This window comes from Enhydra lutris, unplaced genomic scaffold, assembly GCF_002288905.1.
Source record: "Enhydra lutris kenyoni isolate GAN:26980312 unplaced genomic scaffold, ASM228890v2 scaffoldscaffold2, whole genome shotgun sequence".
Taxonomy (NCBI): Eukaryota; Metazoa; Chordata; class Mammalia; order Carnivora; family Mustelidae; genus Enhydra; species Enhydra lutris.
Window position 1 is genome coordinate 32,987,763 of NW_019154086.1, and position 14,534 is coordinate 33,002,296.

Here is a 14,534-nt window from a genome sequence, read left to right on the forward strand (position 1 = left end):
GGTTTTTGCACTGAGTCGTATTATTATCCCTCCAGAAAGAATTTATTGTACTTCCCATTAAAAAAAAAACTGGTAAAGAGATAAATTTGTTAATTCATGTCACTGAAATATTGGGACAAAGGGAAGCTGATGAGTGGGTATGTGAAGTCAGATCCTAGATAAGAGGTTGGAGGGGAATGACCTTTACCTGGAGAGTCAGGTGGAGGAGGCAGATGGGGGGGTTGGTGAAGAGGATGAGTGGGAGGCATGGAGGGGCAGGAATGGTTAATGAGAGGGTGAGTGAGAGGATTTAAAGGATGAACTGCTTTAGCAGCACCCATTAACGCTTATTTAGCATCTGACATAACACTGATTGAGTGTGAGCTTTCCTGGGGCTCAGTCCACACTCTGCCAAGGACCATGGACCCTAGCGGCTCTGAATTATTCTGCTTTCCAGCTGTGACATTCACAGGCAGTAACTGACAGCAGGGAGAGAGGAATGATAGAGTAGTCAATCAATAGGAATAAATTTTCTTTGAGTGTTTCATTAAATGGAAGTGTTATTTTACGAAAACAGTCCTAAAGCTCTTAACTCAAGGTTTGAACCACTTTACTCCGAAGGGAATGAGATGTGGAAATCTCATCAGCAAACTTATTGCGTTCTCCAAACCACACCCAAGGGCAGGAAAAGGCCATGGTGTCATCACGATGGTGGAATAGGAAAGGTGTCTTGAGAACTACAGTCACATAATTTACAATCAGGAGGCAGATCTCAGTATGATTTAGCTTCTCCAGGTCTGTAATTCAATTGAACTGGTCTAGGAAAAAAAAAATCATTTGAGATTCAAAGGTTAGGGCCAAACTTTGGGAGTATTTGAGATAAGGCATTTAAAATTCCATCAGCCGAGGAGCCGATGCCTCGGGCGGAGAAATAAGAGCCTCACAAGATGAATGATAACCAATGGGGAACACGGGTGACAATTCCAACAGCTTAGCTGCCACAGGAAAAATTTGTAGAAAATGTCAGCAACCCCATCCCATGGAAGTTAATTCCCTGAAAAGTAATTTGAATCTCTGTAACGGAAGCTCTAAAGATCCCTGCGTCTAGAGATTACACACTGCGGAAGGCCTGACGCACTTTCCAGGTTAATCCATCAACCTCACGATACCTAGTGTGACAGCAATCTGCCCCAGGGGAGCCAGGTCTCCTTTAGCAAACATTTTCACAGCTTCAAGAAGAGGACGGATGGAATATCATAAAAAATGAATGCAGTCCTCTCGATGATTCGGAGCGGCTGGGTCGGCCAGAGCTGTACATCCTCGCCTCGTACATCAGGTGTCCTCTGCCAGTCCGCCCCTTGCTGCACAGTTCGTGGGGCTCTTGGTGGACTCATCTCCAAGCTCTCTGTCATGAGCTCAACTGTGCCCCCTAAGAAGGCATAGTCAAGTCCTAACTCCCAGTACCTCAGAATGTGAGCTTATTTGGAAATGGGGTCATTACAGATGTAATTAAATTAAGATGAGGTCATACTGGAGTAGGGGCAGACCTTAATCCAATATGACTGGTGTCCTTTTAAGAAGACACACAGGCGGACACGGAGGAGGTGGCCATCTGATAGTAGAGGCAGAGGATGGCTGCAGCTGCAGGCTGAGGAACGCCCAAGATTACTGGCAAAAGCCCAAAGCTAGGAAGAGGCAAGGAGGGAGTCTACTCAGAGTTCCAGAAAGAGCATGGCTTGGCCCAGACCTTGATTTTGTACTTCTGGCCTCCAGAGCTGTGAGAGAACATACTTCTATTGTCTGAAGGCACGGGGTCTGCAGCACTTGGTTCCAGGAGCCCTAAGAGAGTGGGGAGTCCCTGTTTGGGAGATGATGGATGGGCCAGCCTTCTGAGTGGGAACGGAACTCCAGCAAAGTGGAGGACTGGTCGGGGCTGTGAATATTTTTCCATATTTAAGGTTGAATATAGTTTTCTCTAAATACCCTTACAATCCCTGGAGTAGGGGAGGAGGAGCAGGGAGAGGGAGAAAGTGGGTCACCAACCTTTATTTGTTCATCTCTCCATAAATTTCTGGGTTTCCTTTTCCATTAATACTGCAGAGCTCTTGTTTATCTGGCCAAGAGCTGATCTTCTACCAGAGAGGAGGAGGACCCCAGATAGTTCCGTGGTCTTGGCCTGATTTTCTACTCATGCTGGGGATGAAGTGGCTGTCGTGGTTGACAAGCACAGTGCAGTAGGGGGGGACTGCCTCCCCACCCTCCTACAGGGGAGACATTCCTCTTTACCACTGGCGTTGGCTATAGCCCGCCATGGGACAGGATGTGACCCCATCAATGACAGAAGATGAAGCACTTTGCTGAATGCCCAGATAATAGGGCTTCCTGCACACAGCAGAGGTGCTGGCTAATTGTGTTCAGATAAGGGACCTTTTGGCCATTTGCCACAAAGACTTCTTTCTTCATTATTTCTTTGCATCCTGAGTTGTTAGTAAAATGAACAGTGAACATAGACACATCTGCATAGATATTCAGCTTCCTATAGCTTCCTTCCTTCACCAAATTACCACAAATGGCAGGGAGAAGCCATGAAAATGCCACTTTCTTTCATGCGTTGACTATCTCGTGAACATCCCTTCCTTCTCGGTTCAACCCCGTGGTAATTCATTGCGATCGATGACTTGTCAATACCCTTTGAAGCACAAGTAATGAACTTGTTGGTATTTATTTTCAAACCGCTATAAATCATCTCTTTACCAAGAATTGATTTTTATTTTTTTTTTTGACAGCCTTTTGTTCAGCTGTCATGCAATTTTATTTTCCCTTCTCTGGTACAAAATAATAACAGTGTGTTTAAAGGCAAGTACATGATTCTGGTGAATGCATTACCTCCAGCCTTTCTTCTTGATGATGCTCCCCAGAATCACTTCAGCCCTGGAAGGGAAACAGAAAATGGCTTAGGATACAGCGTCCTGGAAATGCAAGAGTCAATCCCAAACCACGAGAGCCATTCCTTGTTTGACTCTCCGTGCCTACATGTCCCAAAAATAGAAGCTGCTCTCGGCTAGTAGCACAGTTTCTGCTGTTTCTGCTTGTGCCTGCAGAATCCGGCTCCTGGAGCATTCCAGAAGCACCTGCCAAATCCTGACACGCTGGCAGGAGACCGCCTGTGGTCCTGATACTAAGAAACAACAGAGTCATTTGGCAGTTGGATGTTTTTGAACCACTGATCCCGTGTATAAACATCCTGTTTGGCGGAGTCCAGTGGGAGTCAAGGTTTCCCTTCTAATTCCCATGATCTTCGATTGTGACCAGGGAGGACAATGAGACCTGGCACGAGGGCACATTCCCCACATGGCCTGACTGAGCCGTGAGTCCTGTCTCAGAGCCCCAGCCTGCTCTGGGGTCCATGCGAAGGTTGGAGCTAGTGTGACTTCACTCGCAAAAGCAGCAAGGCTCTCCCACAGTCCTCTCTGTCCTCAGAATGGGGTCTGAAATGCCCTCCTAAAAAACAGACTACATTTCTTGGCATCTCTGAGGACCCCACTTTTAATCCCTGCTCTCCTTGTACTAGGTGGAGGGACGGGCCTGCCAATGGGAAAAGCAGTCCCAGATTCCCCACAGAGAGGACGCCCCAGTTTCCCTCGGGGAGGGGGCGGTGGTAAGGAACAATGACATGCGGTTACAAAATAACAGGATGAGCTTTGAAACCAGTACGCTGGAATCTGCTCGCTTACTCCCTCACTCAGGTAGCCAACTCACATTTCTTGATCTCCTCTGTCACCACGCTGGTACCAGCCACCTCTGCCCCTCAGGTGGCCCATGGCGAGGTTTTCAGTCCATTCTTCAAACGGGGCCAGGGGCGGGAAGGTTTGGGTGGGCAGAGAGGACCAGAGGCAGTCAATACCTCCAACTCAGGGGATGGGGATACAGAAAGGGAGAAAAGCAGTGCCACCAGAGTGTCATGTCAGCCATGGTCTGGGCAGACTCTTGGTACCACAAATGCCACTTGAGGGGCACAGAGAGGCAGTGACTTACTTTCCAGCAGCATAGACTTCAGCGGTATCAAAGAGATTCACTCCACTTTCGTAGGCAATCGTCATCAGCCGTTCAGCAACCTGCAAGATGGTGTGTGTGGAGGTCGTTCAGAAAAGCCAAATGGTTTCCCAACCCAGGAAACCACTTTGTAATCCTCTGCTGGTCTTTAAGAACACGGAAATCTCATTATAACCACTCCTTGCTTTTATCGGTTGCATTACAGAATGAAAAAGAAGAAGATTCAAGATACCAGCATATATAGGGGGAAAGCTTTATAGGGGGAAAACACCCTTTGCCTCAGATAGAGACCGGGCCCTAAGAGATTTCCTTCGGCATTGGGATAAGTCAGCCCTCAGGAGCAGGGTGAGGTGAGGTGGAGAGATCTGTGTTTCTCACTCTGCTTGGAAGATCTGGTTTGACAGCATTCTCTGCGGCATCGTAATCTCTCTGACAAAGAGTGTCAGTTGTACCACTGGTGACTCCATTTCTCTTCTTCTCTTTTCTCCAAGCCAATAGGTTTTGGCAGCTGGGTGACTCCTGACCTAAAAGATTGTGCTTTTTCCGCTCGAGGCTTAGTGGACTGTGCTGATGAACCAGAGGTCAGACAGAGCCCTAACTGCTGTAAATCTCACAGCACCCGTAGCTCAGCAAAACCCCGGCCGCAGCCACGGAGCCACCAGCCAGCTGGATGGCAGAGGGAAGGGAGTGGGGGCATGTGCTGGCTCGGGGGATCCCGCTCCCCACCACTTAGCCTGCAAATACATCCCCACGCTCCTTGTTCCTTCCTATGTGCTGCTGGACACCAAGGGCAAGCATCCAGTGGTACCAAGAGTAAGAGTACCAGTGTTCCCAAAACAACGCCTGGAGGGGAGGCTGTAGTGGGACAGCGATAAACAACAGGGGAGAGGACATTTTTTCATTTTGCTGACAGACCTACTGGTCCACTGAAAAATCACACACCTCACAAGTAATTAAAATGGATTTTTCCATTACGTGTTTGATTGCAGGCTGAGGTTGCTTCATCAGCATTTGCAAGATAAAGTCTTTCCCTGTTGTTTTTAAAATCAGCATATCAAGAAAATTATTAGGCTAGCAAAAGGGAGTCCATTATTCCAATCCTTTAGAATAATAGCTGTGTTAGAATAACTTAGTATGTGATGTGACATAACACAAGGAAAATACACGGTGCAAACCCTGGCCTATGTCATAATGGGGAAAACTATACTTGTCTTAACTTTAATTTCTACCTAGGATAAAGCCAATTTGACTTGAGTTTATTGTGACGTGCAATTCCAGGAACCCTAACTACCTTATAGATAAGAAAATATAAATAAAACTCTGAAAATTAAGTGCTAGAAGATAGTGATACATATATATTTATCATAGTTATAAATATTCACATGAGTAACCAATATCTTGGTTTTATGATGAAGCCAAATCATCTTAGGAAGACACCTGCCAGAATTATCTATTGTGATATTTGGGTCCTTTTGATAATACCCGTCAAGTGGCTGTTTGATATATGGTTGAATTCTCCCAGTAATGGGAACATCACCAGCTCCCAAGGCAGCATCGGTGGTTGTCAATGAGCACGTCACAGCACGGTCATCCCAGGATTCACAATTTGTACATGCTTTGTGCTGAGCTCACGGGAATCAGAGAGAAGGCAGAAAAACTGGGGAGGGGAATTCATTGCTACTGGCCTGCTTTTTCCCTCATGGAAATGGTTGAGCTCAGGCGATTCCGCTGCAGGCGGGGCTGTGGTTTGGGCTTCCCCGCCTCCTGCTTGCTGGCGTTCTCTCAGCGGGGTGGGGGGGAGGGGTGTTGTGTGTAAGTCACAGCTGTTCTCTGGAAGGACAGTGGCTAAATGTCCGGTCTGCATCTGAGGTGAGGGCGACTGCGGCCGTTCATGACAGCTTTATTGTGCAGTTTTTAGAACTGTAATTTTGAAATGATGTATTTCAGAGGCCAGCCTTGCACACTCTGACCTGGGCAAGCTGGGCTCATTGCAGCAGACAGCAGATACAGTAAAGAGGAGAGCAGACATGAAAGGGGAGATGGTGCCCTTAACAGTTGGCCCTTCTGCTCCTAAAGCAAAGGTATTTTTGTCTTTTTCTCCTCTGGCTGCCATAACAGGCAGTAGAAGGTCATGCACTTGCTGGATTCAGTGGATAATTAATTTTAGATCTCCCTCCCGGTCACCTGCTTTGTATCTGACTCAAGTCTGTGGCCACGGTTTTGATATTTGTGGATTTGTCTCTGTGCCTCCTCCACACACTTTACCTGATACTGGTCAGATAGCCCTATAATGAGCCCTTTGACGACCCCCCAGAGCCTCCTTCAGAACTGGACCTATTCTCCTAGTTGCCAGGAAATTGCACTTGGCTAAAACAGTTGTCCCGCCCAAGGTGAGACCCACTTCCCAGGGCAGCCTCTCTCCAATGACTGGTCATACAAAGGCTATAAATACTCAGTCCTCCGGCCCCAACCTGGGACAACTCTGGGGCCGTCTCAGCTTTGGAGCTCCCCATGGGGTCAGCCGGGGTCAGTGTTAAGACTGCACTGGGGCCCAACTTTCTAATTACTGTTCTGTATGCTAATCTCCAGCATGGTCTACTTTCCAGGGAATCCCCCATGGGACAAACTCTCTGTGGTGACCTATGCTCAATCCCGGGAATGGGCATTCAGACAGGTGAGAATGTGCAGATAAGGCTCCTATTCCCTGGATCTAATAAATAACACTGGTGAACTTAGAAGCAGTGGGAAAGACTGTCTGTTCCCCCAAGGTTCTTCTTAGGAATGATAGTAAGAAGATAGTAAGTTCTGGGCCAGGCACTGGGTTGAACACTTCATAGACATCATCTCATTAATCTTAATCATGATCCTGCAGAGTAGGGGCGATCCCCTGCATTTTACTGATGTGACAACTGTTAGTAAATGTTAGTAAATCTAGTGGCAGAGGGGGCTGGATCCCACGGAGTGTATCTGCTCAGACATACTATCCCAGACTCCTCAGTGGTGTTGCAGGTAGACAAAAAGGAATCGGAGGGATTTGACAACATGGTCCTTGGGGAGTTATTGATGCTCGATGCCCGCCTGACTCACTTATGCCATGAAGATATTCCTTAAAGGCCAGGATAAGAATATCACTGCTTTGAATGTGTCAACAAAGATTTAGAGGAATTTAATGGTAAATAAACTCTTATAGCTGCCATTATTGGGTGTCTGCTACCCACCAGTCAGAGGGCTGTATAAACACCTCATGCGTAAAATGTGGTTAACCCTTTCAACGGACCTCTGGGGAGCCTCTCTCCAATGACTGGTCATACAAAGGCTATAAATACTCAGTCCTCCGGCCCTAACCTGGGACAACTCTGGGGCCGTCTCAGCTTTGGAGCTCCCCATGGGGTCAGCCATGACCCCATGGCTCTTAAATGTTATCATCCCATTTCACATCAGAGGACCTGAGGCTCAGAGAGGTTGGATCAACTTGCCCAAGGCGCTGTGATCAGCTGGGACTGAAAGGTCCCAGGCTAGAAAGGAAAAGTCCCTGCAACCTAGGATGAGTTGGTCATTCTAGGTGGAGCCAAAATACACACGCACACACACACACGCACACACACACACACACACACACACACACACACACCACAGCAATGAAATCTTTCCATAAAGCAACTGAATACTAATGCCAAATCGGTTTGTTCTCTAACAACTGTGCCTGCACATCTCACAGATAGATAATCTCAAGGGCTACTAATAGTCTAAATGTGAAAAATACAAGAAGCAGGATAAAACTGAGAATTATCTTTGACTCAGTCTTTACCATTTCCTTATTAAACACTAGGACCCCCAAGAAAAATACTCCCACTGCACAGCTTTACACTTTCTTTGGTCACCAAAATGGAAGCCAAAGGTAACTTACCTCATCTGAAATTTGACCTCCAAATGTCACCCATGTTCCTAGAAAAGAATAAATATTTGCACTTTATTTATAAGCATTTTTCTAATATTATGCATAATGAGAGGAAGCACTTTTTCACGCCTTTGCTAGGTCATTCACAAAGGTTTCCAGGTAGCCACATGGGGTATCTGGAAGAAGTCCAGCCTTCCTCCTGCCCTCAGTGAACACTCCGGTAGGGGTCTGTATCCCTCTTCACTCAAAGGACTCATATGCTAATTGAAGCCCTGCCCTACAAATTGATTTTTCTTCTGATGTAGGACCACAAAAGATCAGGTGCAAGAATGCAGTTCTACCAAGACTGTTTTGGCTCTATACGAATTGTGGTGAAGCCACCAGTTCTGAAGGTACAAAAGTGAAGGTACATGAAGCCACCATTTCTGAAAAGGAATGGTAGAGCCCTTTTGTTACGGTCTTCCTTTCTTGACCTCCAAGAAGGGACTCCGCTTTGTATTCCCTGGGGTCTCTCAAAAGGAATCCTCTCAGATGTCCTTCCAGTCCCCATGTGCAAGCCCCAGGAGGTGACACTTCAGCATGTTCTCTGTTCCAACCTGCTACTTCAGAATGGAAATCTCCATTGGTTTGGAGGTGGAGGCAAGGGCTGGAGTGGGGACTGGGAGGGCAGGGGGAGAGAGGCACAACCAGCAGCCAAAGATTTGTATTTGTAAAGCAAGAGGGAAGCAGACACTGGCTCTGGCCAGGCCAGTTTATAGTCATTGCAATCATTCATTCCCTCCTTGATCCGTTTTGTTGTTGTTGTTGTTGTTTGTTTGTTTTTGTTTTTGTTTTTAGCCTGAATGACATGCCTGGCAAAGGCATTACACCCAGGTGCCAGGGACAGTGAGGTGACCGACCTAGTTCTTCTCTCCCAGGAGCTCACAGTTTCCAACACTACAAAGCCAGACTGAGGCAAACCCAAATCAGTAAGGGAGAGAGTGCTCTACCTAGACCAGAGGGTGGTGGCCCTCCAGAAAAACTTCTTGGGAGAGGTGACACTTTGCTTGAGTTGCAGAGGAGATAATGGAATGATGAAGGAAGGAACGGGCAGTCCAGGTACAGATAGGAGCCCAAGGGAGGTAAGAGGGTGGGGGCCATCAGCGTGGGCTGGTAAGCTGTGGTGGGCCATGGAGCAGAGTGAGAAGACACGATGCAGAGAAGCAGGGGGTGGGGGGCGCTGAAGGGAGGGGAAGGATGGAGAGCCAGGGAACCATCGATACTTGTGGCGCATACTAAGAAATGCGTGGAGTTGTATGTGTTGCATTTCATAACAGTCAAAGTTAGCATTTATGAACAGCTTACAAACGCCGACAGCATGCTGAGAAACGTGTGTACTTTTATTTCTGATTGTCTTAGCAAACTTCCAAGCCAACCATACTATCCCTCCTTCCAGATGAGGAATCTGATGTCAACAAGCCTTTAATAAGGGAAATACCCAGGATTCCCCAAAGAGGCCCGGCTTCAAGAAGGATATCCATTTCACAGCATCTCACTGCCTCATTAGACTATTTCCAAATTAATTATGGCATTTGGATTCCATAGTCCCTAGAAACATCCTGGTGGAATTGTACCTTTTCTCTTCTTAGTTTTCAGGGACTATAACAAAAGTAGGATACAAATTATTTTACTGTTCTACTCAACATCCCCAGAGATTACAGATGGGCAGCCCATGCTTGACGACCTGTGTTGCCTGGCTAGAACAATGCTGACCCTCTTCGCATTTTAATAAATTTTGAATAAGGTACAATTATTTAAATAATTAGGAAATTTTTCCTTCAAGTGTCTCATTTCCAGCTTCTTTAACAACAGAAGGCTGGTGTCCCCCACAAGGCAGACATGCCCTGAATCAGAGGGGCAGTGCCCTCTGGGTAAGGGTTATGCACTCCCTAGTTCGTGAAAGCACACATACCTTCCTTTTGCTCCGACACTGAAATCAAATAGCAGTTATTAGTTACTGCTTTTTTTCTCACTGTAAAGTTAAGGAAAAGGTAAGCTTATGCATCTCCTAAGAAAGAGAGATGATTATTAAAAAGAGAGAGAGAGAGAGAGAAAGAGAGATAAGAGAGCACTTTTGGAGAGTTTGGGGGGTTGAACGGGAAGACTGTCCCAACAAAGAACTTGTGCCTAGAAAAATGACAACTTAAGGCACCATAAAAAACCAGCCAGCACTGGTATATGAAGATAGATGTTGAAAAACTTAACAGACTGAAAAAACAGTAGTGTTTGTTTTTGAATGCGAATAAAACAAGTGATCTCCTGCGAAATGTAGTTCTCTATTAAAGAAAAAAACTGCCTGGGCATCAAAACCTTTTTACAGACAATGTTTTTTATAAGAATCTCTTTTGAATGCAGCAGAAATTATGTGTCTGGAGCATAAACACGCATTTGCAAACATTAGCGTAACCAGAAACATTGTAGCTCAGCATGTTAAAAATACGGTTGAGAACTTTCAGGATCAGTTAAATTATTGGTGGCACCTTCTCTTGCAGCCAATGAAAATGTGGATGAAATCATAGCAGACCATTAGCTATATTTATCTGTGATGTGGGGAGAATTCTGGAGGGGTCAACAAACTTTTAGACAAGGTGACCCTGAAAGGCAAAATATCAGGAAATGGTTTACTTTGTGATGAGAAAGTTCGCAGAGCATTGGATGTAGAACGCACTGTTCCAAATTATAAGTGTTACCGGGACTAGGCTCTCACAGAGGGCAGGGTTGATGTTGGCTTTGTCAAGCAACAGACCCAGAGTGGTAGTATTTTGTAGGGGCACTGTGCCTAAGTCCGTTAATTTCATCACTCATTAGGAATCGCTTTGGGCTAAAAAGCTGAAATGGGACAAGTAATTAGTACCACGAATTAACTATTCTTCTGTATCTTGGAGAAAAATCAGGTCAGTGTTTGGTTGATAAATTTCCTGGCTTACTTAGGCTGTGATACTGAAGAGGTTTCTTTTAACAGTTCCTGTCATCAGAGGATATGGTCTTATCTCCACTTAACAGCAAAGATTGGCTCAAAGTTGCAAGCTTCTTACTGATACCACAATTCATTTACATCTTCTATTTTTCTATGGGTGCATTTGCAAGTATTTGTACAAATGTCTCATTGGCTTCTCTCAGTCCTGACAAAATCAGAATCTTTGGGAAATTCACTTGTTTAGGAATAATGTGATCCCCTTTCTTATGCTGAAATCAGTTTCCCGAAATGAAAATAATTAAAAATAATTTTAAAATAGCTTGAAATTTGTTCTCCGAAGCTGGACCATTGAATACTGGATTTCAAACTTTATGAAAAGAAATTAACATTATTTAGCTTACCTCTATTAGTTTATTTTTACCCTGCTTTTTAATTTAAGTAATGGAGCCAAATGCAGGGAGCCCAATGTGGGGCTTGAATTCATGAATCTGAGATCAAGACCTGAGCTGAGATCAAGAGTCAGATGCTTAACTAACTGAGCCACCCAGACACCCCAGATAATTTTTGTTGGTACAAGTGAACGGCTATGATTTAAAGTTATTGGACAGTAGTACAAAATGGTATTGAAGGCTGCATGTGATAATGTTGAAAGCTGGGATTACACACACATCTTGGAGGAATCCCCTCAGTGGGCAGGACCGTTTACAAAGATGTGATCCACATCGGGAGAGCCTTTGCTTAGGAGAAGCTTTATTCCAAAATAAATCTGAGAAAACCGCCTCCCACCCCTGAGTTGAAGCATTTAACGCTATATTCTGTATATCACAGTGAAAAAATACAGAGCCTGATTAACTCTATAGATCAGAATCTACAGATTCTGACTGGTTCAGAAGAAATACATGTCAGGCTTCAGATTTCAAATTGAAGCAGTAATGAATTAGGAAAAAAATAGGAATAATTGTTTTTTCTTTTCCATTTAGCTAAAAATTTTTAATACAGGTGGAATATGGGTATTATATATAAATTATATAAATATATAAATGTATATATTAAGCTACATACCTTTTGACGTAGTTTGTCATTCTTGTAACATTGTTTAGGTCTGCCACCTCCCTGGTCCTTCTGACATTTCCTACTCATTTATCTTATAGTTATTTGCTCATAAACTTTTATATCTTTTACTAGGGTATAAGCTATCTGAGGGTTAAGATTTTATTCCATTCATCCTAGGTCCACAGCCCTAGAACAGAAGTAAGTCCTTACTGGATAATCAATATGTTTTGGTTAAATTGGATTGAATTGCCTTCTTGACTGCTAATCTAAAAAATACTGGGATAGTTTCCCACCAAACAAACATGTTTATTTTGACTATAGAAACATGAATAATGTTCGTCAACAGCTCGTTGAGGCCCCAGGTGATTGATGTGTTTCTCCCTGTCTCCAGGGACCCACCTAGCCAAACCCCTTCCTGGAGAAGGACAAGGGAAAGTCCATCTCTCTGGCCCCCAGGCCTCCGATGAGGAGGGGGTAGAACAGGATAGGCAGAGTTCACCTACTGCCCCCAAAAGAAGAGCTCCCACTTACAAACAGGGCACGCACCCTTCTGCTGGGGAGAGATCGAGCAGCAGCCTTCCAGACAGGAGAACTCCGCTTGAATGATTTTACTCTTTACTGCTCCCCTCCAGAAGATATAAGGTGGTTTGTTAGTTAATAGGATTCTTAAAAATCCTCTATGACATGTTTCCTCATTTTTCTGCCTCTAATGAGAGAGAACATGCCTTCTTGAGACCTACAACAGCGTATGATTATTTTACTGTGAAATCTCAAATTAGTGGGATATTACTTAGAAGATAATTTTACTAAACTGACACTTGTTATTTCCAGCCTTTTAAAAGCAGAGTAGAAAGAGAACTTTGAATTGTTATTGTGTCTTCTGATAAAACTCCTTTGTATACCAGGGAACATATGCTTTGGAAATCTGTTTGTATCCAGTGCATATAGCTACCATGGCACAGAAAAATGACTGAACCAGAAAAAAAAAAAAGAAAACTGTTTTGCACATGCATGCATGTATATGTGTGTGTGTACACACACACACACACACACACACACACACCCATCTCAGCCAATTAGTTGCCTTGTTGGTGGTTTATAGGGTAATTGCTTCTTGTCATTCATTCAGGAAACATGTTTATCATTTAAACAACCTCCTTGCTTGAGTATGAAGAGATATTTATTTATTATTAAATCCAATTAGCCAACATAGAGTACAACATTAGTTTTTGGTGCAGCGTTCAATGATTCATCAGTTGCGTCTAAAATCCAGTGCTCATCACATCACGTGCCCTCCTTAATGCCCATCACCTGGTTACCCCATCCCCTCACTGCCCTCCCCTTCCACAGCCCTCCATTTATTTCCCAGAGTCCAGAGTCTCTCATGGATTGTCTCCCTCTCCGATTTCTGAAGAGCTATTTAGACGTTTCGATGCAATAATGTCTGTTCACGTAGGCTACATCCTTGGCCCTTGAACATTTATATCATCCTAGCACAGTTATCAAAATCAGGATATTTAAAACAAACAAAAATAAAAGCAGGATATTAACATCAGTACAGTACTGGTAACTACATTGCAGACCCTTTCTGAATTCTAGTGTCTTTTTCTGTCCCAGCATCCAATGCAGGATCCAACTTTTGCCTTTAGTCATCACATCTCCTTGGGCTCCTCTGCTCTATGACTGTTCCTGAGTTTTCCCTTGTCTTTCCTGACCTTGACACTTCTGAAAAGTAACAGTCCAGCACACTGTAGAATGTCCCTCAGTTGAGGTTTGAATCATTTTAAGGTTATAGATTTGGTGACTTCCTTTTCTATAGTTCAATTTGAACTTCTTATGGTTTGGATTTTTTAAAATAGCTATCAAAAAAGGAATGTGTAAATGCAATTGTAATATTCATAATGCCACAGGTAATTTTTCTGTACTTTTTCATTCAATTAGCATTTATTGAGTGTACCATGTACCAGGCTTAAATTATCAGGATATACCAGTGAACAAAATGAAAAATTATTTCTGGAGCCAGTTTAGGAAGAAAGACAAAATAATCAGAAAAATTAAAAATATAGTACTTATTTGTGAATGTTAATATTTTGTAAGTCAATAAAATATAAAATACATAATGCTTACTGATAAGTGTTAAAGAGGGTCATTTTTAGAAGGCAGGGGTAGGGTATATGAAATTTCAGAATGTGAGTGTTGAGATTTTAGATAGGGTGGCCAAATAAAGTTCACAAAGAAAGTGGCTTTTGAGGAAAGACCCAAAACAAGTAGAAGAGCTCACCACGCAGCCATCTGGAGGAAGAGCATTCCAATTTCAGGGTGAACTGTGGGGAGCAGGGGCTTGCTTGCATGCTCAAGGTCAATAAGGAGGACTGTGTGGTCCGAGAAGAAAAAGTGAGGTCCAAGGAGTCATAGAGAACAAATCACAGGGGGTCCCGTCAGTCATATGAAGGACCCTGGACAGGCCAATAAGGAATTTTGAATACAGAAGGGACACAGCCACACATTCTTCGAAATGGAACATCTGTGGTATGGAGGACACACTCCTGCGGCTAGTCTGATACATGAGCCCCAATTAGGAGGCTGATGGGATAA

The 14,534-nt window shown here is 44.2% G+C and overlaps 1 protein-coding gene across 5 annotated transcripts in view; it reads right to left on the minus strand.

The window, feature by feature from the left end:
• LOC111151358 (potassium voltage-gated channel subfamily A member regulatory beta subunit 1) overlaps positions 1–14,534 on the minus strand; it is a 393,149-nt gene that overhangs the window by 77,181 nt on the left and 301,434 nt on the right. For all 5 annotated transcript variants that reach the window (XM_022509353.1, XM_022509326.1, XM_022509336.1 and 2 more), the window contains exons 3-5: positions 7,940–7,977; positions 4,015–4,094; positions 2,866–2,910 (exon numbers count right to left, since the gene is read on the minus strand). In XM_022509353.1, coding sequence (XP_022365061.1) covers positions 2,866–2,910; positions 4,015–4,094; positions 7,940–7,977 — 163 coding nt within the window. The remainder of the gene's footprint in view (positions 1–2,865; positions 2,911–4,014; positions 4,095–7,939; positions 7,978–14,534) is intronic.